The sequence below is a fragment of the Stegodyphus dumicola genome, chromosome X1, assembly GCF_044657685.1.
Source record: "Stegodyphus dumicola isolate Sdum_Otavi_A_Nest chromosome X1, ASM4465768v1".
NCBI lineage: Eukaryota > Metazoa > Arthropoda > Arachnida > Araneae > Eresidae > Stegodyphus > Stegodyphus dumicola.
In genome coordinates, this window is record NC_140780.1 from 17,760,705 (window position 1) to 17,788,465 (window position 27,761).

A 27,761-nucleotide genomic window follows, 5' to 3' on the forward strand; every position below is an offset into this window, starting at 1 on the left:
TGAGACAATTACATGCTAGAAACTGCATTATAAAATTTGCTTTATTTGGAATATATGTATATCTCAAGCTTGCCACGCTACCTGGAAAACCGGGAAAAGTCAGAGACTTCAAAAATTTACTAAAATAGTCAGGGAAAAAGTCAAGGAACTTAAATATTTTAGTCAAAATCTGGAAAAGTCAGGTAATTTCATACTGCGAACTTCCAAAAAGTGATTTTCATGCAAACGTCAGAAGCGATCACTTTCTTTGTTAATCATGTATCGTGTGTCATTTGGACAGCTGGCATAGATACAGTTTTCGCAGCAGCAATCAGATTGTCTTTTAGAAAGGCAAAGCAAGTTATCTTTGGTTTCCAGTAACCTTAAGAATCCAGAGATTCGCATGTGCAGTGCATGTTGAACGAAAGTAAATCCCCCTTCTCATATAAAATTAAATCTTTTAAACCTTTTCCTCTTTCTTAAATGCCTTATTTGTCATTTTCCAGAAAAATAAAAAGACTAATCAGCCATCTTGTCTAACCATTTAATATATCTATATTCGCCAAAATGCTGTCGATTTTTGTAATTCAGTTTTTATTCCTTAAGTAATTAACTTTATTTTAATGTTATTTGTTATCTTCTTCCTTCTAAATTTATTTATTATTTGATAATAATGGTTTCAGATTTCAAACAGTTTTCTCTGGCATACTTGTGAAACGAATTCTAACAGTAATATGGCATACCATCACAAAATTTAGTTCACATATTTTTGCTTATGTATGCTGCTAAATAAATATTAAATACTTGAATTTATTTAAAAATATCATTAAATAGATTTCTTTCTTCCTTTAGCCGCAAAATGTCTGCAGAAAAGACATTTTTAAATATTCCGTTTGGGCAGATTCTAATCTCAGTCCGTAGTGGAGGAAACAGCTCCTACTATAGTTATAAAAGTAATACTTAGGTGATTATATATATATATTATAAAGTCGTATGTAACTGGTAAATTTTTGTGTTTTCTAGTGGTACCACAATGAATTTACCCTCAGCACAACCAATGTGCACTACACAGATAGCCTGGAAATTTCTTGAAATGCGCCTGGAAAATTCAGGGAATTTCATTCTTCTGTTTGAAGGGAAACCCTGATATATATATATATATATATATATATAATATATATTAATTATAAACTCACATTATTAAAAAAAACTATATTTTGGTGTTTTTTTACCTATTTTCCTAACTTTCCTAGCATCTTTTTAAGATTATTCATAATAACCGAGTCTCTAAATCCTCCCTAATGATGAAAAGGTTTGGTTTGGTTTATGTGATTATAGCAAAGCCTAGAGGGCTATCTGCCTGAGGGGAGGGATGCCTTCATGGAGGACTTTCTAAGGAAAACTGGCTCATGTACACGTTACACATGGGGAAAACCACAAAAACGCTTATACAGCCAGCCCGTTCACAGAATTTAAACCTTGGACCGAACTACCAGTGTTCCATAACTTTTATGCTCAACCACTGCTGAGCCTCTTAATTATGGAAAGACTGCTGTATAAACCAATTGAAATTCAGATCAGCAATAATGACATAAAATTGACATCAAAATTGGCATCGATGCAAAAATGGTGTAAACTAGAAAAAGAATATTCTTTCAGAACTGTATTCATGTATAGCTTGTTTGGAGAAAAAGCAGTTTTTTGCATCTGTCACATACTAGAATGCTTAATCAATGCAATTATTCAAAGAGTTCGTGTGGTGAACCAGTGGAAGACAGGAAGTTGTTCAAAGCTAATGGATCATTATATCTGCCATTGAAGTTAGCTGAAGTGTAATTGCATGCTTATTGATTTAGTTCCAAGAAATGGGAAGAGTTCAACATCATTGATCAAGGTTGTTCATGAGCTGCCATTCCAGATGATGATCATTATTTGTAAATAATGACCATATGGATCAGGTATCAAAGTACTACACAGCTGCAGAGACAACTTTTAATGGCAGTTGCAAGAACACTGGCATACTTAATTTGTAGACACATTCCTGCATGGGTATTGTATACCTATAGACCAATTGTTCATGTTCAAATGGCCTTCTAAAGTTACAGGGCTCAGAGAAACTGGAACCATTATGACTGGAGACCTCTGAATGGAGGTAAAGTTTTTTTCTCCAATGAGTTCATATTCATCTTAGAGCCAGATAAGCAACTTTTGATCAGAAGAGAATGCAAAAGCTCTTCTTGAAGAATAGAGAATACCCCAATTCCCAGATCTCATCGTATACTTCATTAATTCAGTGCCTTGCAAATGAAATGGCATGTGCAGACATTTAGTGTGCTTTATTTTCAGCATGTGTATACCTACTAATTTTTGCTTGTCAGTGTATTTGATTTCAAAATAAGAAGTACAAGAAAACTAAACTGAAACAGTTGCCTAGAATTTTAAAAACAAGTCCAAATAATATTTTCATACTAAGCAAGAAATTCTATCAAAAGACGGCAAATTACACCTGGTAATGGCAGTGCAGGGGTAATAGCACTTATATCTAAGTTCCCCCCTTCCCCATTAAAAGATTAAAAGAAAGTGCTAAATATGCCCAGGTGCAAACCAACTGAGGAACCAGCAGCTTGGCATAATAAATGAACTTTCGGCCCTTGACTGTGTTGTTTTTTTATATGTTGGGTATGTGCTCAGTGATGATTACCAAGATGTACACAAACATTGTTTATTCTGCATTGCTCATCCACTATTCTATATTACAGTTATGATTAAAGATAATAATAGATACAGTTACAGTTACATATATAACATCTCCCTTTTTTATAAAAAGTAATAATAGTAGTAAAATTAAACATATTCTTTTAAATAATAATGTTTCTTAACAGTCCTACCATATCGATTAATGTAGTTATGTCCATTTGAAAAATTTGATGATACTATACCTCTTTTACTATTTGGTGACACAACACTTCTGTTAGATTTTAAAGGACTTACAGGAACATCTAAATTTGTAGTGCTCCTGCTGTTCTCAAGTATCTCGGGTTCATCTATAACTTCATTCTGATAGTTGTTTTGTATTCCAAACTCTTTCTGATTAGTTCCTTTAAGGTCTCTTATGTTCCTTTCTACAATTCTTCGATCTGTTCTTATAATCCTATCTGAACATGGTCTTTCTGCTTTTTATATAATTTTCTCTCTTTCATTTAGTTTTTTCCCTCTCTCATTTATGTAAACATGATCTCCTTTTTTTCAGTGGTTTTAACGGTTATCCATTCCTATCATAATAACATTTTTGTAAGGTTTGTCTCTTCAATAAATGTTGTTTATGGTCTTCATATCGTTTAGCTTGGACGAAATTCTCTTTTATAGGCATCAATCCATTTACTTTTCTTCCAAACATCAATTCCGAAGGTGACTTAATTTCATCTGAAATAGGAGAGTTATGATATTCCAGTAATACTAAATATGAATCCTTGTTGTCAAATACAGCTTTTTCTAACAGTCGCTTGACAGTTTGAATATGTCTTTGAACCATTCCATTAGATTGTGGGTAATTTGGACTTGAAGTTCTGGTTTCAAAATTCCATCTTCTTGCAAAGTCTTTAAATTTCCTGCAATTATATTGTGGACCATTATCTGAATATACTATTTTCGGAATACCATGTCTTGCAAAAATTGATTTCACTTGCTTTATCACTGCTACACTTGACAAATCTTCCAAATGTCCAATTTCAACATATTTGCTAAAATAATCTATAACTATTAGATAATCCCTTCCTTGAAAGTAAAAGAGATCTGTTCCGAATACTTCCCATGAACCATTAGGTATTTCTTTAGATATCATTGGTTCTTTAGTATTAGCTTTTTATAAACTTAAACATGTTTGACAATTCAGTATTAAATCTTCAATTTCTTTCTACATTCCTGGCCAATATAATATTTCTCTTGCTTTGATCTTGCATTTTACTACTCCTAAATGACCATAATGAATTCTGCTTAACATATCTTTTCGTAAACTTCTTGCTACAACAACACAGGAATTTTTAAATATTAATCCATTTGCTTCTGATAGTTTTTCTCTGAAGTTAAAATATGGTTTTGCCAGTTCTGGAACCATACTTTTTTCATCTATGGCCATCCAGTTTTAATTAATTTTTTTAAAACTTGTAGTTCTTCATCCTTTTCTGTTTCCAGTTGAAAGACTTCCATTTTACCTTTAGACATTGGTATACATTCTACAACCAATCCAACATGAGCTTCTATGTCTCCTTCAAAGAAATCAGATCCTTTATCAGTGAATGATCTTGATAATGCATCCGCTATAAAAAGTTCTTTTCCTGGTTTATATTTTATCTCAAACTGATATGGCTGTGATCTTATACGCATTCTTTGTAATCTTACAGGGTATTTATTTAATGGCTTTTTGAAAAATGATTCCAGTGGTTTATGGCCACTTTCCACAGTAATATATTTTCCAAATATATACTGGTGAAATTTCTCACAGGCAAATACAATAGCTAAAGTTTCCTTTTCAATTTGAGCATAATTCTTCTGTGTATCTGTTAATGCCTTAGACGCATATGCTACTGGTAAATTATTCTGCAGTAAGACTGCTCCTAGTCCTTCTTGAGATGCATCTACAGATAAAACTACTGGCATTTTTATATCATAATACTGTAAAACTGGTTTATTTACTAAAACATCTTTTAGTCTTCTAAATGCTTTTTCATGTGTTGCATTCCAGTTCCAGATAACTTGTTTTTTCAACAAATCTCTCAAACATGATGTCAATTCTGATACATTAGGTATAAATCTAGAAACATACGTAATCATTCCTAGGAAACTTTCCAATTCTTTCACAATTTTTGGTGCTTTTATATGTAGAATAGCCTTAATTTTGTCTTCATCTGGTTTTAAACCATCTTTAGAAAATATATGTCCCATATATTTCACTTCATTCAGCCCAAATTGACATTTATTTAAATTAAATTTAACATTCTTTTCTCTGGCTCTGTCCAACAACTTATTTAATCTTAAATCATGTTCTTTTTTATCTTTACCCCATCTATATATATTAAGTCATCTATATATATTTGAACTCCTTCTAAATCACTAAAAATTTCATTAAAACTTCTGTGAAAAACTTCTGGTGATGAAATTAGTCCATATGGCAACCTCAAAAAACAATATCTACCAAACGGAGTGTTAAATGTAGTAAATTCACAACTTGAATGTAACAGTTTAATTTGCCAAAATGCTTTGTTTGCATCTAAAATACTAAAGACCTTTGCATTTGTCATTTGAGATGAAATTTCTTCAAAGGTTGGTATGTGATAATGTTCTCTCAGTATATTTTGGTTAAGGTGCTGAAGATCTAAACACACTCTTAAATTACCATCCTTTTTCCTTACTACCACTAATGAATTCACGAATTCTGTTGATTGGGTAACTTTCTTTATAATACCATCTTTTTCCATTCTTACTAATTCCTTTTTTAATGGATTTAATAAGCTAAGGGGAATTTTCCTACAGGGTTCTATTTTACCAACAGCTCCTGGTTTTAATTGAATATGATATGTATATCCAGTTAAATTCCCAGTTCCTTAAAACAAATCTTGATATCCTTTTAAAGATTCTGGTAACTTTTTCTTGGAATCAGGATTTACTGTACAAATCCTTGTATTAGGTTTAATTTTTGCAATGTAGGTAAACCTAAAATAGCTGAAACAGTTTCATCACATGCTACGACTTGAAATTCTACTTCATCCTTGTCCTCTTTTGATGTTTCACATAATAATTTACATTTTCCAACTACATCAATTTTAGTACCATTGTAATTATTTAAAGTGACTTTTGATTTAATCAAACATTTATCGCTTAAATTTAATTGTTTAAATTTAGGCAATGGGAACACATTACACTGAGCTCCAGTATCCAACTTAACAAATAAATATTTAGATATGTTTACTTTTAGTTTTTCAAACCATTCTGTTTTATTTTTAGAAAATGAATTTGTATCTTCTATTGACACTAAAATATATTCATTACCATTGTTATGTAACTCATGCTCTAAATTATTCTGTACAACATTAACATTTTTATAAGTGCGCATATTAGAAAAGTGATTTTTCTTTTTACGGTGCAAACAAATCTTATTATAAGCAGGACAATTGTATAACTTATCAAAAGTTCCACCTACATGGTTTTGGATTATTGTACTTATTTCCTTGATAGTTTGAAGAAGATTTAGTACTTTGTTGCTTTTATTTTACATGATAGTTTTTCTTACAAAGCTGACTTTTTTCCTCTGAAGGTGGAAATTTATTACGTTTGATCGCTTCTATTTTATTTTCTTCAGTTAAAGTTTTCAGCTGAAGTTCTGCTAATTCAGAAGCTTTACACATTTTAATACATTTCTCCAATGTTAAGTGATCTTCCCTTAATAATCTATCTTTGAGATTTTTATTTATAATTCCACTTACTATTCTATCTCTTATTAAACTATCTTTTAATTCTGCAAATCCACAGTTGCTACTCAATTTCTTTAAGTCGGTTAAGAAATCATCAAACGATTTACCTATATGTTGTGTTTGACAGAAAAATATATGTCTATCAACACTTTTGTTTGCTTTCGGTATGCAAAAATTTTTGAAAGCTTCAATTACTTTGTCAACATCCTTCTTATCTTCTTCACTTAAATTAAAAGTATTAAACTTTTCAAGTGCTTCTTCAAGGCCCGCCAGTGCCGAGCGGTAAAGTCGCTGAACACTGGTAGTTCGGTCCGAGGTTCGAATCCCGCGAACGAGCTGGCTGCATGGGTGTTTTCGTGGTTTTCCCCCTGTGTAACGTGTATACGAGCCAGTTTCCCTTAGAAAGTCCTCCACGAAGGCATCTCTCCCCTTAGGCAGATAGCCCTAGTGTGCTTTGCCATAATTAAATACACCACACCACATCAAGTGCTTCTTCACCAATAATATGCAATAAAATAGCTAGTTTAATTTCAGGTGATTTAGTAATACCACCAACGCTAACATATAAATTTGGAATTTTTGTTTCCATTCCTTCCAATTTTCGCTTAAATTACCTTCGAAATTTAGATTACTTAGAAAGCTAATCTGTGATTTCAGAAATGTTCCTCTTTTTTACTTAAATTACTTTGCTTGCAATATCTGTTAAGGAAAAACTGATATACAATGAAAATTTAGAAAATGTTCAGAATTTAGATTTAAATTAGTAAATATCAATATGAGTGGAAAAGTAAATTGTATTTATTATTAAGTTCTAAGCGAATAGAATAAATATGCCTTATTATTATTTATTTCCTCTATTTTGAACTGAAATTTCATCATTAAATCTTGTAATATAGTTTAGTTCAGCATAGTTTTTTTTTTCTCTCATTGTAAACTCGTTCTGTAAATTGAACTGTTATTTAAAATTAAAAAAAAAAGTAATTATTTTCCATGGTTGAGGTAATGCTTATTCTCTCTTAATAAATACTGCATTTCTCATATTTTAAATTACGAGTCTAATTTTTAAGGTTATGCAGTTATGTATAATGTAATTAGACAGGTGCTTATTTTTTTTCCTTAAAATGTGCTGGAAAAGTGCTTATAGGTGCTTATTTTTTTAAATAAAATGTGGCTATGAACCCTGTCATAGGCTCTTGATTAATTGGAGTAATATCAGGGATGAAGTGCATGGTTAATCCAAGAATGGTAAAAAATTACAGAGAAGATGAATAACCCATATTATAATGAAATAAAATAGTATTAAAAATTTTCCTGTGTTTTCAAGCAATCAAATGTAGAGAATAAGTTCATTTTTCAAAAGAACACACTAGGAAGTACAACGAACAGTGTTTTTATGTAGATTACTTTTGTATTTTAATAGGTATAGGTGTAGAATAGAACTGTGTACACCGTATGATTTAGCAATTTAGTTTGATACTTTGCTCTGACTGGGTGCCTGTCGCCCGTCAAATGTAGTAGTCTGTTTATACCATGTCATGAAACGTTGTACAATGGCACAGTTTCAGATAAGTGGGGAGAATGAGCATCAATCCAAGAATTTTTTGTGCTGTGTTTTAAGTTGCATAAGCAGATAAAAATGACAGCTGCCGGATAGGAACACCTGCAGATAGAGCATTATATATAACTACAAATAGAGCATTATTGGCTCTGATCTAGGATGTTATGTGCAAAATGGCAAAATAAGCATTTACTGCTACCATGTATATTCCTATCTCAATTGAAGTCATGTGCATGTGATTACACTAAAAGACACATCTGTTTTTGGCAGTATTGAATGAAACTGGCAATTTTACACCTCCTGTACAATCCAAGATTAATCTGGTAAAATCTATTCCAAATTTTTACATCTGTGTTTATTTTTATAGTTCATTTTGGATTTAATAAAACAGTCATTCTTTTCATGAAGCTTTATGTATCATTAGGGTTGCCACCATCTAATTACACTTCACACCAAACATTTGATAAAGCACTTACAAAAATATACTTTTATTTTTAATGGATGGTTTCCAGATTATGTGCAATTACTTTATGTACGCTGAGTGGATGAAAACAATTTCTAAATATTGTGATATCATCTGCTATCACTGCTGTGATCCAATTCATTTTATACTTTTATGTATTTCCCATAGAAATTATGCTTTATTCTAATAGTTTGTAATAGTAATTTTCCCTCTAGTCTGTGATTATAAAATACTTTTTTAAGAGAATGTCCATTTAATCAGGAGATGATTGTATAACTTTTCAAAGATATTCTTATGCAGAATTAGAAAGCTGTTTTCAAACAATAGAGTGATTTATTTATATGCTAAATATAATCTGTTATCTTACACAAACATTTTCCTCGGTCTTGTATTATGTTTCTGGTTGGTTAAGCAAGCTGATGCAAAGTGTAGGAGCAACACTTTAAGCCTTCAAATAAAGCTATGCCTATAAGAGGTATCAGGTATTTATGCTGGATCTAGAACAATCATTTTTGTACCAATTATTGTAGCTGGCATTTGTGATTTGTGATTGGATATTGTAGCTGGCAATATGTCTAGACATTTGTGAAAAATGTCTAAACTGTGTTGTAACCATTTGCTTCTTGTTTTCTAACTTTTATGTGCCCACCAGTGGCCGAGCGGTAAAGTCGCTGAACACTGGTAGTTCGGTCCGAGGTTCGAATCCTGCGAACGGGCTGGCTGCATGGGCGTTTTCGTGGTTTTCCCCATGTGTAACGTGTATACGAGTCAGTTTCCCTTAGAAAGTCCTCCACGAAAGGCATCCCTTCCTTTAGGCAGATAGCCCTCGAGGCTTTGCCATAATCACATACACACACTAACTTTTATGTAGTTAGATGTATTAATATACTATTATAATGTGCAGATTTTATATTGCAATTAGAAAGCAATATGCAAGTTATGTATCACAGTTACAAAGCTGTTAGCACAGTTAGAAAGATGTGTAGCAAAAACTGCAGAACCTAAACATTGTTTTGTGGGCTAGATATAAAATGTCTATAATATTTTACACTTTTAATGTATGATTTCTAGCATATTTTTCACTTAATTTTATCTCCCAGATTCTCAAAATTTCAAGGAAATCCATTTGAGAAATTCTGTTCTATAGTATTATTTAGATTTTTTTTTTTAAAAACTTAAATATTTGTAAGCTAAAAAATTTAATAATATTTTAGAAACTAACAATGAAGGATTGATTTTTTTTTGTTCCTTCATCATTAGAAAAAATCTATTTGTTTCTAAATAAAAGGATTGAAAAATTAATTTCTTCATTATTGGGGAAAAAACCAACATCTGGACACCATGCATGGACAACTACAAAAAATTTTCATTTTTCAAAAGCATGTAAAACAAATAATACTGTCACTTAGAGCTGGATGTAATTGTTAACTGGATTTATTTAAATTTCAATTTAAAAATAATTGGGTGGGCTGAAATTTGCAAATTATAATTGATTTACACAGCGCTAAACGAGCTTTTCTTCTTATTGCTAGCTAAACATGCTAAAAGTTACACCACGAAAACATATATGGAGGGAGGCGAAAATTCCCGATAGATTTATTGAGAAAATGCATGCATGTCGCATTCTTCTGTTAATTCACTATTGCAAAGTAATCTTCTCTTAATTTCAGCTGCTGACATTTGTAGATCATACATTACTTCAAAAAATTATACAGATTAATTTATACTTTCTCAGATTACTGGCAGGATTGCTATTTATGGGCTTTGGCCACTACAATGATGTGATTTAAGGCCTTATTTTCAAATCCTTGTCCAATGTAAAGGTTTGCATTTTTTCAAAGTTTGAATAACAATTTGTGTTCTTTGTTAATAATCTTAACCCGGCGGAAGTTGCACCAAGAAAAGTTACTAGAGTGGGCGCGTGGGGTATCACATACCAAAATATTTAAAATACGATAAAAATAGTTTTATTTAGTTTAAAAGCTGTTTTTCTTGTTCTCGTGTATTATAAATACATAAATAATAATTGGGTTTAAAAAACTTAATTTCCAAAATAATCTTAGAGTTAAGATTAATAAAAAAATAAACATCATGCCTCTAAGTTTCATTGCATCTCTAATACACAATGCTTATTTTATTTCTTCACACTTTGAACGAAATACATTCATGTGTTTTTGGCACAGAATGTTTTCACATTTTAAACATTGCATTCACGTTCTTCTGTCCTTGGCGCAAATGCAATTTATCACATCTTTCATACTTAGTTATTTCGAATTTCATGTATTCGTTTTAATTCTTCATCGAAAGTTCTGCTTTTGTTTTGCATGCAGTACGTCAGTTTCTTGATAAAGTATTAATCTCTGATTCTTTGTTTAATACTTTTTTCATTAATTGTAATGCTAAGTCCTTCAAAAACAGACTTCTGTTTCTGGTTGGTGGATTAGCAGTTGAATGTAATATAATTCAAGCATTTATTACAGCAACCTTCAGTGCAGGAAAGAAAATTACCGTTGGCCACCTCCTGGTTATTCTGGCAATTGAATAATTGGCTGACATTTCATCCCCCGTATCCACTGCTCCTTTAGTCATATTATAAAAACATATAATTCCTGACGTTTTATTTTCTCCAATAGTATCATCTATAGTATGACCGTTATATAATGTTATATAAGCATAAGAACAGTTTTTCCTTTTTTTAGGAACATTAGGAATTAATGTTTTATCTTATCGAAACCAAAACAGTCTAGTTTCATCTTCAGTTTCCGAAATGCAATCTTCTTCGCTTTCAAATATTTGTAGTAAATCTCACAGGCGTTGCATCTGCAATTCATAGGGAATCATTCTTTTTATCATAACACAGTTAGAAATTTTTAAGAATTTATTGTCAAGTACTCTAAAATCACTTGCGAGTAGAAATATTTACTGTTACACTCTAGAAATAAATTTCTGAACTAAATGTTCAGTCAGAAAAACACTTACGCGGACAGGCGCATGGGGTGTATCATACCCCAGGTTCAAACAAAATACTGATAAATCTTTTTCTGAAACACGCAGGCAAAGAAAAAGTGGGTCTAAATGTCAACCACAACTAGAAACTCAGCTACTGAATACAGCACAGAATTTCAGTTTCACAAGTTAGGAATATTCCACTTTTATGTAGGGTTGGGGTATGATTCACCCCACGTGCTTTCCCGCGGGTTAAATTCTAAATTGTTTTGTCATTATGATATCAAATGCTGTGTACAGGTAGTCCACCAGTACATGACCACTGAGCCACTACAACAGTGTGTCTCAATGCTCATAATCCTCTAGAGCAGTGGTGCGCAAACTTTTTTTCGACTGCGACCCCTTTTGTAGAGAGAAATTTTTGGCGACCCCTAGAGATAAATGTTCACAAATACGATGTATATTTCGCGCATTTCTTTCGTTTTGAATAAAAACATCATCATATCCGGCTCGTATTAATTTTATTTATAATTTTAAGAAAATACTTTTTGTATAACACAAAAATCAGTAAATTGCCCTTTAATGAGACGTATGTGGCTGCAAGTTTCTAATTATCTCATCGATGTTTGGATGTACATGTTGCTAATTGCAATTTGCATATCATCTTCAGGGTTTAAACGTGAGCGGTATTTAGTTTTTATTGAAACTAGTTTGCTAAATCCAGTTTCACATAAATACGTTGATGCAAATTGTATTAACACTCTGATGGCATTCTTGCATGAAACGGGATATTGTTTTTCCACGGATAGCCAACATTTTTGGCAAGTCTGAGTCTTAAATTGATTTCGAAGAGATCGATCACTAATTAGATCTATCGATTGCTCTTTCTCACTAATTTGAAGAGTTGAACTGCATATGTCAAAGGAAAATGGATCACGAATCCAACCAAGATCGTTTTCAGGAAAATCCTCGAATCTTCTCGAAAAATTTTCCTTTAACTTTCAATGTGATTGGAAACGATGTTTTTAAATGTAAATATATCTATATTATTTTCCTTGATAAAATCGTTAAAGCAAGGGAACATGTCGGTGTTGTTTTTATTCAGTTCAGTTTGCTAAAGACTAAGCTTATTCTTAAAAGCTTGAATTTTACTGGCTTAAGTTATGATAGTTGAATTCTCACCCTGCAAGCTCAAATTTAAGTCATTAAGTTTTTCGAAAATATCAACTAAATAGCTCAGCTTCCCTAGCCAAACTTCATTGATATAATAACTTGCCAGTCTATGTTTCTTTTCGATTAAAAACATATACACTTCATTTCTCAAATATCCGTCGTAGTATTTTCCCACGTGAAATCCATCTGACTTGGTGTGTAACAGTAATCTCTCATACGTTGAGCTCATCTCATTGCAAAGTATTGAAAAGAGACGGCTGTTGTGGCTGTTGCATTTAATGTAGTTAATTGAACTAACAGCGTCTTATTATATGTTGTGCAACTCTTCATCCATATCTTATGCAACAAGAGCTTGCCGATGAATTATACAGTGATTAAATACCATATGAGGCGCCACCTTCTGAATTAAGCCTCTGAGCCCTTTATTCAAACTTGTTAATACTGCAGCACCATCAGTACAAACCGCAAAACAGTTTGCCCAGGTAAGGGACTTTTGTTTCAAAATATTCATTTATTACTTCGAATATTTTTTCTCCAGTTGTTTTTCCCTTCCAAACTTTTGCAACATAAAAACATTTCTGTTATATCTTCATTAAAAATAAACCTAACGTAAATAATTAGTTGTGACATGACATTTTAGTAATATCGGTAGTCTCGTCCAGTTGTAAATCAAATACAGATGAATTTTGCATGCGTTTTATGACTTCTGAGTCGTTATTTCGTGACATTTCGGAAATCCGCCGAGACGCGGTATCTCTTGATAATGGTATTGTTTTTAGTTCATTTCCATATTTATTGCCATGCATAATTGATGTCATCTTAGTTGCTGCAGGAAGGATAAGGGATTCTCCAATTGTATGGGGTTTCATTGTTTTTCCTATTAGATAAGAAACTTCTAAAGAAGCTCATAATGCTTTCTGAGGTATTGTTGTAAATTTCTTTAAATGTGCACTTTGAATTTTCAGATTTTCAGCTCGTCTTTGAAAAAAATCGGCATGTTTATTTTGAAGTTCTTTATGTTTAATTTCCAGGTGCCTTTTTAATTTAGCTGGTTTCATGCTCTCATTTGCTAATTTTTCGTTGCAAATGACACATAAAAAATAATATATAAAATTTTATCATTTTTTTGGGGAAATTCAATAAAATTAACAGAGATCTTTCTCTAATGATAGTACATACCTGATAACAAAGAGTAGCAAAGCCCGATAAAAATATAAAAAATCATAATTACACAACGTCACACGATATAACTTGAGGATAAACTAAAAAAATTGCAGGCCAACAGCTACATGCTACAACTTCATGCGAACACTTCACGTCTTCACTCTGACTATCAGATACACTGCGTACCTCGCCATCTGATTGGCTGATCACGGAAGCGAATTTTTCCCCTTTCCCTGCGGTTAACATCTAGTCAAATAGGCGCTTTACTGTAAAACTGGCAAATTATCGCGAAGAGGGTGCTATCTACCGGAGTGAAAAACTTGCGTCTAAAGAAAGAGCGGACAGCATGAAATTGCAATTAAACAGTGAGTTCACTCTTTATATGTACACTGTATGGTATGCAGCATGCAGGCATAATGCATTTCATAAAAATTTGGCGACCCCCAAAAAAACTTCTGGCGACCCCTAGTTTGCGCACCATTGCTCTAGAGGCTCAATGGTCGTGCCTTGAAACCACTGCTCTTCATAATGGTGTTTACTGCTATTCAAATAGGAATGTTTATTTTTGCCCGAATATAGATAAGGGGCGTTGAAACTACACAATTATTTTATTACTAAACAATACATGTACCTGCTGAGTGACAAGGTCTTTCTTTTTCAGATATTTTTCTCTGACCTCACCACGCTTGCTTCCTATGCTAATGTTGTGATTTTTATAAATTATTTTGTGTGGTTTAATTATACTTTGCTATATATAAAAATAGAAATCTCTAAAAGTTTTATTTAAATTTAAAATATTTTGGGATGAAATAAAAATAAAATAAATATAAATGGGAAACTACAGATCCGTACCAAAGCCAAAAAGACCAAGCATCCCCTCATTAACATAAAAAACCACAAATTTCATGTTCCGAATGAAAAGAGACTAAATAACATTGGATATGTACCAGTAAAATGCAAATCCAGGCAGTGTACATTTTGTAGTACAAGGGAGAAACCTCATAGAACAAGATAAAAAGATACATGTGTGAAAGGTGCAATGTGGATCTATGCATGTACCAAAAAGGCAAAACATGCTTTGAACAGTATCACAAAAAAAAAAAAAAAAAAAAAAGTCCTTTGGCGTTACTGAGTTTTTTTATCCATAAATCCAAATGTCCTTTCCTTATTACGTAGGTTCTTATGTTTTCACTGCTATAGAAAAATTACATAAATGTTTAGTTTATATTTTTTTCTGATGATTTACTTTGTAAAAAATTTACATATAAAATTCTTTCATACTTTTTTTTAAATTCGCAAATTTGGTTATTTATTGAAAATGCATACAGAAAAAGGTAAGTTTTTCTCCTACTACCTCAGTAAATTTCAAAGTCCTAGATGCACGCTGGTTTCACAGTGCGACCACCACTTGCAGATCAGTTTGCAAGAGCACAATTTTTTAAATTCATATATTATTTGTCTCTAGGATCATAATATTCATTTTCTAGAATTTTTTAGTTAAAAATTATAAAAATAATATAGCGCACGTCAAAGGGTTAAGGCAGAAAAATGTGAACTTCAAGGTTCTAATACTATTATATAATGCTCCACAATATTTGAATCTTAATGTCAAAATACTGTTCCTACCGCCTAACACTATTTTGTAGTTCCAACCATTGTATCAAGGTATTATTTATACCTTTAAAACATGTTATATAAGGAGAGCATTATAGTGGATTTTAGACGTAACCCATTCAGAATCAATCAATGTAATGGAAGCTGGGAAGAAATTTTCAATCAAGCACTGTGTTAACATCTTACCTCTGTCACTAAAAGAACTGATCTTTTCAGTTATTAATGCAATTATTTCGAAATTAGTTTCCAAATGCATGTTGGAAGAAAATATGGCCCTCTTCAGTTGAAATAGAAGATGTGTTTGAAGTGTCAGAAAATGAAATTGGTGGCACATTAGAGCTTGCTAAATCAGTCAGAGGTGAAAGTTTTGGGGATGTGACTATTGAGGACACTCAAGATTTATTAGTGGAAGAAGTTGACGAATTGAATTTGATGGAAATTGCATCCAAAGCTGTAAATCAAATTGATTCTAAGGACACTAGCACTGATGAAGATTGTGAAGTTAATAATTTAACATTACAAAAATTAAAAAATGACTTAATCTTAGCTGAAAATCTTGAGTCAGTTTTTTTGAATCCAGACCCTTCTGCTGAAAGGAGCCGAAAATTCAAAAAGAGGCTGCAAAACTGCCTACTTTTATACTTAGAAATTTAAAATGACTTGAAAGTGAAGGCAATACTACTCCACTTGAAAAACATTCTCAGTTGATTACACTGAGCAGTGACAATGAAGAAATTTATTAAATGAAAATAGTATTTTTTTAGTTGTACATACATCTATATTTTTAATAAAAATTAAGTTGCTTATGTAGAATTAAAAAAATTGTTTTTAAAAAGTTTTCGTAATATAACCCTCCTTTTTTACTGGCTCTAAGTCTCGTGCAACACGATTTCACACAGCACAGCATTTTTAGGAACCCATCTACCATGTTATAGGAGGGTTACATGTACTTATTGTAGTAAAATAGAATCTAATAAAGGTAACAAACCTCTCAACTCTTTTATACACATAGCAATTGACCACAGGTAAATAAAAATACATGCAGCAAAATTTAAAAAATATATTTATTTATATACTGTTTTTCTCTTATTTGAAGCTGATAATTTGTGATGAAAGTGAATGGTTTAGTATACAATAGATACCTGTGTGATTGCTACAGAGTTTGTGTCTATGTGAGCAGTATGATAGCAGACATAAGTAGTTGCTTAAGTTGGTATTACATTACTTTTAAAATTCTTAGGTCTTCTATGGAATAATAATTCTAGATTGAGTACAGCTGCTAATTTTCTGCTTGTGATTAGTCATAGTAAGTGGAAAGGAGTTATGTAGTTTTAAAGTAGTATTTGGAAAATATGTTTTATCTGTGCATTATTATACCTTTTAGTTGTTTTCAACGGACCATTTTCAGCTTTCAGTGTATTTCAAGATGTGATCCTTGAGAATATGGCTTCAGGAGTTAACTATCTTTTTATGTGCAATTGCAAGAGCAAGTTTTAAGTATATAAAATGGTGAAACATGACTGGAATGATCAAACAGGAAAGCCAGTCTTATGTTTCTGAAGGAAATTTTAAAAGACACTGTAAATTCACATTGAAAGGTGAATTCATCTATAATGTGATTTACATGATAAAAATTTACCATAAATCTTTTACTTCAGGTATCTGTTTATAGAGGAGAGTGTATAGAATCATCAGTGGATTAAGAATCTAGTTTTTGCTTTAATAGCACATTGTACAAGGGGTGTTCAAACCAAAAGGTACAAAATGTCGTAACAACCAAACTGGTTGAAATTTGAATATGCCGCTTTGGGATAACATGGTGGGATATCTAGGGATGTGAATGTAGTGTCCGCTGTGGTTGTGTGCATGTGCAGAGCACATTTCAGAATTCGACAATTGGGAAGCAGCAAGATGTTATCAGATTTCTGACAGTGGAAGAGTTTAAACCAATCAATATTCATTGGCACCATATATCAAGGAGACTGTGTTCAACAAGTCAGTGAGAAAGTGGGAGTGCCCATTTTCGTGAAGGCTGCGAGTGTTTGAGTGATGACCCAACACCAGACAAGGCAAATATGGTAATCATGGCCGAACTCATCGACAAGGTAAATGACCTTGTGAGAAATGATTGCGATGTCACAATACGAATGTTGGCAGTGATGGTGGCTGTTGGATCAATGTGGACAAATGTGCATGACAATTTGAGTTACGAGAAGGCGTCTGCGCAGTGGGTTCTGAAGAAGCTCAGTGAACCATAAAAACAACTGTGTGTGTGATGCACAGTAACACCTATTCCGATATGAAGATCCCGCTTTCTTGGAGAGGATGATTGCTGGTGAATAATAGCTGGTGTCATCAGTTTGAGCCAGAGACAAAATGGGACAGCATGCAATGGAAGCATACGTCTTTACCTCCGCGTAAAAACTCAAAGCTGTGCCCTTAGCATGTAAGGCAATGCTCACTGTCTTTTTTTATGTCTAAGAACTTATACTTATTGAATTCCTCGAGCATGGAAAAAAAAAAAAAAAAAAAAAAAAAAAAACCATTAACAATAATATGACTGCGAGACAGTCTGTAACCTACACAAGTCCATTAGATCAAATGGCCGGTCCTGTTCACGGTGGGAATGATTCTGCTCTATGATAATATGCATTCACACATCTCTGAGGTTACACAAAGTATAATGGCTAAATTCAAGTGGAAGCAGTTTCCGACAAGTTGCCCTGCAATTTCCATGTGTTTAGTCCGCTAAAACACACCTCGGAGGGAAGCACTTAAACCTGGATGGCGAACGGAAGGATGCGGTGGAAGTCTGGCTCCTGTCACAGCCACAGGAATTTGGGGAACAGGGAATCGTTCAACTCATGAAACAGTGGGATAGTTGTACTCATGCTTATGGTGATAACTTGTGAATAAAAACTTCAAATACACTCATAGTGTCATTTCATACCTTTTCATTTAAACACCCTTTATAGTAGTTTCAGTATGATTTACCATTATTCATCTTCTTTTAAACTGCCATATCTCATGAAAGCATCTGCATATGCAGTTCATAAATGAAAATGAAATTCATAATATGGAATTTGTAGTTTATTGTTATTGCACCGAATTGTGATTTAATATGAGAATTCTAATATTAGTTTTAGTTATATAGCCATGAATATATTTTGATATGTAAATCATCTTCATAGACAGCTTGGGACTTCCTATGTTCTTGCCACTTCTGGTGCTCTTGTTACAGCTCTAGGATTAAATAATTTAGTAAAAGTAAGTATTATGCATTTTAATCATAATCTTTTCTGTTATCATGAGTTGTCAATTTTGTAAGATGTTATTTTTCATTTGGCATGCATGAAATTAAAAATACTATTCTCTGAACTAGTTTATGCACCCTTTTATATTGATACACCAGTGTTTTGAAGAAAGTGCATATAATCGGACCATGTCTCTATGGTGAGGATGTATCAGTATTCCATGGAAAGTGTTTTCTAATATTTTTGAGCAATCATAGCTGAAAATTCTTCACTGAGTTACTTTTTAATGCATATTGTTTTAACTTTAAATTTCTGCTTTGCATATTATACTTTCATTCAGATTATGTAAAGGGGAATATGTATGTGTAATTATGAAAAAATAGATTTTTGTTTTTATTTCAAATATTTAAACTGGAACTTTCTTGTGGCTGACTTACTAGCAACTCAGTGGCACTTGCTTACGAACATGCGTATTGCATACAGTCAAAAGTCGTTAATCCGGACTCGTCGGGACTTTGGCGATTCCGGATTATAGATCATCGGTTTAAATCTCGTAAGATGGCATGCAGAAATTCTAAAATTAAAAGTATGAAACCGTAATTTATGAAATAAAGAACAATTATGATCTAAAGGGTATCAAAATTTGCAAAAAGAAAAAGCTTAATATTTATTTGTTTACTTTATTAAACATTTCTTTCAATGTAAGTTGTTTAAGTTTTGCTTCGTTTCATGTGATAATACTTTCTCTTTAATTCTATTAAACAGACATAATTTCTTGTTCAGTTACAAAGTTCCGCTGTTCAAGTCCTATAATTGCTGTGTCGAGAATACTGACTAATTTGTCAATCGAAATTTTTTCGTTTTCAATAACCTCTGTCACTTTCTTTGCTATCGGAAGCAAATTATAATGACGAGGAACTTGTTTTAAATCATATCAAAGACGGAGCACATCGAGATGAAATACTACATTTGATAAGGAATTATAAGCCAAATAAAATAAAAACATCTGCCCTGAAGATAAGGATAGTGCTGACAGATCAACTTCCAATTCATTACGCGCCCGCCGCGGCGTTCCCCCCGCCGAGCAGCGTGAAATTGATAAACAGATTTCGGATTTCAAAACATACTTTCGCTTTAGATCCTTTACATATTAACAAATATTTATCGGAAATTCTATTTGATATAATCGAAAGTTTAAACTTAGTTTTATAAAATTGCTTTTACAGTCTGCAAAAAATAATAAGCCGGATCCATTTCGAACATTAAGGAACAACGCAATCATCAACATTAACTGAAATAGATAATTATTTAGCTTATACGTCCATTATACATAAAACGCACACGTGAAAACGTATTCTGCACTTGCGCACACTCATATGCGCAGTCGTAAAAGGTCATATGCGCACGCGTAAACGCCTATGTGCATGTGTCAACACGGCGCATGCGCAGAAAGTTTTTAGTTTTGAGGTCCGAATTATAGATCATTCCGAATTATGGGTGTCCGAATTAACGACTTTTGACTGTATTACGAAATTATGGAATAAAATTCACCAAACAATGTAAAACTTAGGGCAGGTCTTAATTTGTATCATTACACACTGTGTTCAGCTCTGGATGTATCATTACATACTGTGTTCAGCTTAACATGAAATGTGTTCAGCTCTGGATGCCTATTTCTTGTAAGTTACACTCTTTGACTTGCTTATTATTCCTTTTGGAACTGTATAATCCCTTGCAGAGAGTATAAACAAATTGGCCTTATGTATACAAACTCTCCTTATCTCTTCGAACTGAATTCAGACCGTACTGAGAATGAACTTCACTTCATTCTCTTCTGCTGTAACACTGGTGAATATTTTTTTACGTAGTTTGATATAAAATGATATTTTGGTTTGATTTTTTATGGCATTTGAACAGAAAAGGTAAAGGAAATGTATTTCTGAAGAAGTTGTGCTCAAGTAAACTCTGATGCCTTTTGAAAGGGAACATCTGAATGTATATTAGACTTACAATGTCCTCTCAGATGGAACATATGAGAGGTAAGCTAGATTTAGTGTCTCCTCAAAGGGAATATGAAAGGTATGTTAACCTGTTGATGTCGCAGAACCAAGTGCAAAAGGTTAAATTCTTAGGTCAATGGTCCATAGATGAAAATGGAAGATGTATGATGAATATTAGTAACACCCTAATTTAAATGGAGGTATATTTACAGAAAAGATCTACTCATAAGAAATATGAAATAATACTCCATAAATAAGTTTCTATTTTCTGAAATCTCCTTCAATAAGTGCCCTGAATCTTCCTTACAAAAATGACAAAAATTCTCGTTATGTACTGCAGAATTTTTTTAATAATTTAGAAACTCTGAAGCTACTGTTTTTCTGAGTTTATTCATTTTTTAGGTTTTGAAAGGATTTTAGGGTTTTTCTGAGTTTGTTCATTTACAAATTTCAGCTATCATTATCCATGCTGTGTATGAATATTTCAAAATTATTTCCTGGATTGTAGTTTCCTTAGCATACAGTTTTTGAATGCATTCTGATGACATTACTTATGTTACAAAACATATATTTGCCTTTGAAAACTGAGGCCCACCAGTGGCCGAGTGGTAAATTCGCTGAACACTGGTAGTTCTGTCCGAGGTTCGAATCCCACGAACGGGCTGGCTGCATGGGTGTTTCGTGGTTTTTCCCATGTGTAACGTGTATACGTGCCAGTTTCCGTTAGAAAGTCCTCTACGAAGGCATCCCTCCTTTTAGGCAGATAGCACTCAAGGCTTAGTCGTAATTGAATAACCTAACCTAACCTTTGAAAACTGAGCATTGCAAAAAGTTTATTTAACGAAAATGGGCTATCACTGGTTTTCAGATTCCTGATGGTAGATTTATGTTTGTATGCAGGTTGAAGTAGTAAAATCACATAGCAGTTTGATTCTGTCAGATTTTCTAAAACTGTTTGATAACTTGCTAATTGCATTTCATGACAATGTATCTTTCACAGGTGTACCTCATGCTGTTTTTCAGATTTAATCATATCTTTGAGAGGTGTTATGAATTTCTAGCATGGAGCTGAATCTTGTACATACTGAAATAGTTGTTTTAGCATATGGATATTTGCTTTTATTATGGTCATCTTTAAAATTAGTTTAAGGAAAACCAGCACTTTCATTCACTAAGATGAATTTTAAGACAAGGACACTTTAAGATGCATTGTATGTGTAGTACAGTACAAAGTCCGTAATCGGGACGTCAATTATCCAGAATGATCTATAATCCAGACCTCAAACTTTTTTTTGTATTCTTTACGCATGCACATGCACATTGGGAAGATGTGTCTCCAGATACGTTAAAAAATGCCTGTCATGATTTATGGCCAACTACCATATTTCATGGTGAGGATGATGAAGATGATAGCCGCAAATTTGAAGGTTTTCAGACATCGCAAACTAAAGGTGAAATTTTCCAGTTATTGGATTTTGTAAAGAAATGTGGAGAAGCGGTAATAAATGACGGAAGTTTTCCATTCTGACGACAATGCCCCAATTATCAATCAATTAACGGGTGGCAAAATCTGTAGTGTGTTTCTAGATCCAGAAAATACCGCTTCCGATGGTGAAGAAACTGACAGAGGTATTATTGAAAACGAAAAAATTTCGATTGACATGTTAGTCGGTATTCTCGACACAGCAATTACAGGACTTGAACAGTGGAACTTTGTAACTGAACAAGAAATTATGTCTGTTTATAGAATTAAAGAGAAAGTATTAGCACAAAAAATGAAGCAACTTAAACAACTTACATTGAAAGAAATGTTTAATAAAGTAAACATATATTAAGCTTTTTTTTGGTTTTGTTTTTTTGTAAATTTTGATACCCTTTAGATCATAATTGCTCTTTATTTCATAAATTATGGTTTCATATTTTTAATTGTATAATTTCTGCATGTCATCTGACCAGATTTAAATTGATGATCTATAATCCGGAAAAAACCCTAATCCGGAATCGCTGAAGACCCGACGAGTGCGGTTTATGGATTTTGTACTGTAGTGGCATTCCATTTCTTAACTGGGACAATTGCAGGGCTTTCTTGAAAAATAAACATGTCTACTTGCCTGTTTATCATGGTAACTTACCACAACTGTATACTGAAGTGACAATTCATATTATCTCATGAGAAAATAAAACACTGTTCCATCTCTAGATTTCGTATTTTTATTTATGAGGTTTAGTATAGTAGTGGAAAATACAAAGAAGTCTGTTTGTCATAGAATTACATGTATGTGATTACATGAATAAATGAAAAGTAATACTTTCAAATGCTAAAGGGATTATATAATCATGCAGTTTTAAGTACAAGCAGAAATTTGTATTGTAAATAGATTAGAAGAGAATGTATCAGGCTGTGGAAGAAAGAAAGCAAAATTTCAAAAAGAAAATAAAGAAATTATAAAATCTATCAGTTTTCCAGAATAGAGTTTCATCACATAACTAGAATGCAAGGGAAATCAAAAGTCAGAGTTTCAGCCTTTTTAATGACTCTTGTGTAGAAACAAATATATAAATGCTAATTAAGTAATTATGTTTGTATCATAATCATATTGCATATGATGAGCATAATGAACCATTTCAGAAGTAATTTTTTGCTGTTCTATTCTATTAAAAAATTGTAGACAAATGGAACTTGTTTGAAACTAAACTTGAAATTTTGGATATTCTGTCTGGATGGGAGAACACAATATTTAATTTTTATAATTCATTCAAGTTTTATTTGAATAAAGGAAAACTTTGTTATTCTATTCAAAAATTCTTTTGTTTCAGCATTAAAATACAAAATGTACCATGATTTGTAAATCACATCAAAATTTAATTAGGTTATTCCGTTCTTTACTAGTTGATTTTTCTCTTCAGGTGATATTTTTTCTAAGGGTCCCTGATTCTTTGTCTACATTTTTTTTTTCTCTTTTGATGCTCACTTAATTCTTTTTACTTAAATAGAACATAATTATTCTAATTTTATAATGTCAGTTGAAATACTGGCTAGTGTTACACAAACTTTTCAGAGTTCAACTTACTGTAATGTAAATCAATTAATTGTAGTTGTTTAATTCTTCCCATTTTTTGATCTCAGCCTTCTTGAAGAAATCAGCCTTCTAAAAAAGATTCTGCTTTCATCTTTGTGATGATTCAGATAATAAACTTTCATCATCTGTTAAGTTCACTGGCAAGGAACTTTTGAAATTATTTTGTGATATGGATGGATTTGCAATAAGACTTAAGTGTTTCTTTTGTCATACACTTGTGTTCTAAGCATCCTAAGGAACATTTACTAGCATGAGTTTTAGTGATTAAAGTCTTAAGACAGTGCTTCCCGAATTTGAGCTAGCTGAGACTGCTGAATACCAGTTATTCGATTGTCTTCAAACCCTTCAATAAATCTTTTTTTTTTTTTTTTTGTTTTGTTTTTCTTGTGCTTTTCTTTTGTGTAATGAGAATATGAGCCAGTTTTCCTTAGAAGGCATCCGTCCCTTTATTTAGATAGCTGTTTTATTTTTTGCCATATTCAGATAACTTAACCTTGTGCAATAACAATTAAGTTTTTATTTTTGATTGTCTAGAAAGTCTTAACTTGTGTAGTCTTTTCACTGGTGCCCAAATTAATATGTGGTGAGTGGTAATTTGTCATAAGTAGTAGAATTTCGTGTTGTAGATCTATTGTATTTGTACAAATATTTTTAATATGTTGTGTTTGATTTATGATAGTACTACAAATAACTTTTTTGGAGATGTTGAAAGTCCAATTTATTAATTTGTTAGTATTGAAATTGAAGTCTCCTGTTTTGTCAAACAGTAGAATTTCTTGTAGTTAATTATTTGAGGATCAAGATAGTCAATGATATCTTGTGAATGATTTGTTTTATTAAGAGTAAGGCATCTTGGATAAGTCTCGGAGTTTTCAAACTTATTAAAATTATTAAATGTAATAAGATCATTTATATATATGTAAGTGTGCACGTAGTGATTTAAATCTTGTTGCATTTTTTTTTAAGGTAAATGATGAGTAAAAAGATATTGCAGACAGAAGTACTCGAATGTGCACCGATTGGCATACCTCTGACTTGCTTAAAAAATTTATTTTGAAATTTAATATAATTATGAAAAATTGTGCGTTTGAGGTAGGTTTTCCATTTATTAATGTTCATAATTGTGAGCATAGACGGAAATAGTTTAGGCAGATTTAGTATACTAGTAGAGATTTCTTCTAATGGAAGTGATGTGTATGAGTTCTCAAAGCCAAAGTGCTTAATGTTTAGTATGTCGATAGATCAATAGGTAAATTAAGTTGATACCTTTTTAAAATGGAAAGATGCAACCCTTAGGAACATTTCTACTGTGCTTGAACCTGTAAAGTTTCAATGTACATTAAATTGGTCCCGACTACTATCTGATATTAAAAATTTAAGACAACTTTTAACTACTACCAAAATAGATATTGCAACTAATAACTTTTAGCATTATATAATAACAATCCTACACAACAATTATTAATAAAGAACTCTTCAATGCAACTACTTATTAATCAGCAAACAATACAGAAACATCTATAATTAACAGAATTAAAACTTTTCATAAAATACCTATACACTCTTCCCAAATTCCATAAAACACCATTAAAATCCACATTTATAGCAAATGGCACTAATAACTACAATAAAAATGTAAACTATTATTTTGCACTTTAGCTTAAAAGAATTTGTAAAATTATATTCAATGCCTGTAACACTGATCATTAAACACCATTAAAATTCACATTCATAGCAAATGGCACTAATAACTACAATAAAAATTTAAACTATTATTTTGCACTTCAGCTTAAAAAAAAATTGTAAAATTATGTTCAACGCCTGTAACGCTGATCATAAATTACACTCTAAAATCACACTCTTGTCATTAATACCATTCAGTCTATTGACATACAAAACATTAAATGAGCTTTGTGAACTTATATACATCACTTCCATTAGAAGAAGATCTATACTAGTCTACTAAATATGCCTAAACTATTTCCTGCTATGCTTACAATTATGAACATTAGTAAATGGAAAACTTACCTCAAACACACAATTTTTCATAACTACATTAAATTTCAAAATAAATTTTTTAAGCAAGTCGGAGGTATGCCAGTAGGTGCACATTCGAGTACTCCTGTCTGTAATATCTTTTTACTCATCAAAGAATTTACCTTAAAAAAAATTGCAACAAGATTTAAATAACTATGTGCACACTTACATATATATAAATGATCTTATTTCATTTAATAATTTTAATAAGTTTGAAAACTCGGAGATTTATCCAAAATGCCTTACTTAATTAAACTAATCATTTGCAAAATACCATCGACTATCTTGTTCTTCAAATAATTAACTACAAAAAACTCCTACTGTTTGACAAAACACAAGACTTCAATTTCAATACCAACAAATTAATAAATTGGACTTCCAACATATCCAAGAAAGTTATTTGTAATATTATCATAAATCAAATACAACATATTAAAAATATTTTTACAGATACAATAGATCTACAATGCAAAATTCTCAAAGATAATTTAGTACCTAATTGCTTTATTAATCACTGTCTTAAAAGAGCGGGCATTAAATACTCTCTCTAAATTATTTAACTCGTAGGGATATGAAAATTTGTTCTTAAACCTCAAAAGGTGGTATAAGTGTGATGACTATCAATTGGAGGATTTGTAAGTACTGTAATTACGAAAAAATTTATGTAACATAAAAAAAAAAATCGTTGTTTTCTGGCATTTTCTTATTCCTTTAGCTTTCACTAAAAAAATTTTCCTATTTCATACTCTAAGTGTGCTAATAGCTCTTTAGCAGTGAAAATTACTACAGTCAAAAGTCGTTAATCCGGACTCGTCGGGAATTCGGCGATTCCGGATTATCGATTTTTCCGGATTATAGATCATCAGTTTAAATCTGGTAAGATGGCATGCAAAAATTATAAAATTAAAAATATGAAACCGTAATTTAGAAAATAAAGAACAATTATGATCTAAAGGGTATCAAAATTTACATAAAAAAGCTTAATATTTATTTATTTTATTAAACATTTCTTTCAATGTAAGTTGTTTAAGTTGCTTCGTTTTTTACGTGATAATACATTCTTTTTAATTCTATAAACAGACATAATTTCTTGTTCAGTTACAAAGTTCCGCTGTTCAAGTCCTATAACTGCTGTGTCTACCGACTAATTTGTCAATCGAAATATTTTCGTTTTCAATAACCTCTGTCACTTTCTTTGCTATCGGAAGCGAATTATAATGACGAGGAATTTGATTTAAATCACATCAAAGACGGAGTACATCAAGATGAAATACTACATTTAGTAAGGAATTATAAGCCAAATAAAATAAAAACATCTGCCCTGAAGATAAGGATAGTGCTGACAGATCAACTTCCAATTCATTGCGCGCCTGCCGCGGCGTTAAAGATAAACAAAGTTTAGATAAACAAAGGATATGTCTTTATCCATTTTTTGCAGCAATTCCACTTTTTGTTTAATGAACTTCGAAATATACTTTCGCTTTGTAAATCATTTACATGTTAGTAAATGTATATCAGAAATTCTATTTGACATAATCGAAAGTTCAAGTTTACTTTTATAAAATTGCTCTAACAGTTTGCAAAAAATAATAAGACGGATCCAATTCGAAGATTAAGGAACAACGCAATCTGCAACATTAACTGAAATAGATAATTAGATAGTTTTAGCTTACCTTATACCGTCGTAAACGTATTTTGCGCACGCGCACAAGCTTATTCGCAGCCGTAAAGGTCTTACGCGCATGCGTCAATGTGACGTTTGTAGCTTTCAGGTCCGGATTATAGATCATTCCGGATTATGGGTGTCCGAATTAACGACTTTTGACTGTACTTCCTTTCATCCTCGTTCCACAACGACAATTAGCCAGAAATTAATTTCCTTTCACTAATCAGTATAATGTCATAATTTTAACGGATGCATTTACACTCGTAGAAGAGCTACACAACCGCTTCCCTCCCGTCCCACATTCCAAAAGTATCTTCTCAAAAGTTACCACCTGTAATAATTCAAAGGGTCCCTACTGCT

The 27,761-nt window shown here is 32.1% G+C and overlaps 1 protein-coding gene across 2 annotated transcripts in view; it reads left to right on the top strand.

Annotated features, from left to right (window-relative positions):
• The window catches only part of Sfxn1-3 (Sideroflexin-1-3), an 88,067-nt gene that overhangs the window by 13,739 nt on the left and 46,567 nt on the right, over positions 1-27,761 (top strand). For both annotated transcript variants that reach the window (XR_004757865.2, XM_035357168.2), the window contains exon 5: positions 18,556-18,631. Coding sequence is in view for 1 of the 2 variants with exons in the window: in XM_035357168.2 (XP_035213059.1) it covers positions 18,556-18,631 (76 nt within the window). In the remaining variant the exon portion in view is untranslated. The remainder of the gene's footprint in view (positions 1-18,555; positions 18,632-27,761) is intronic.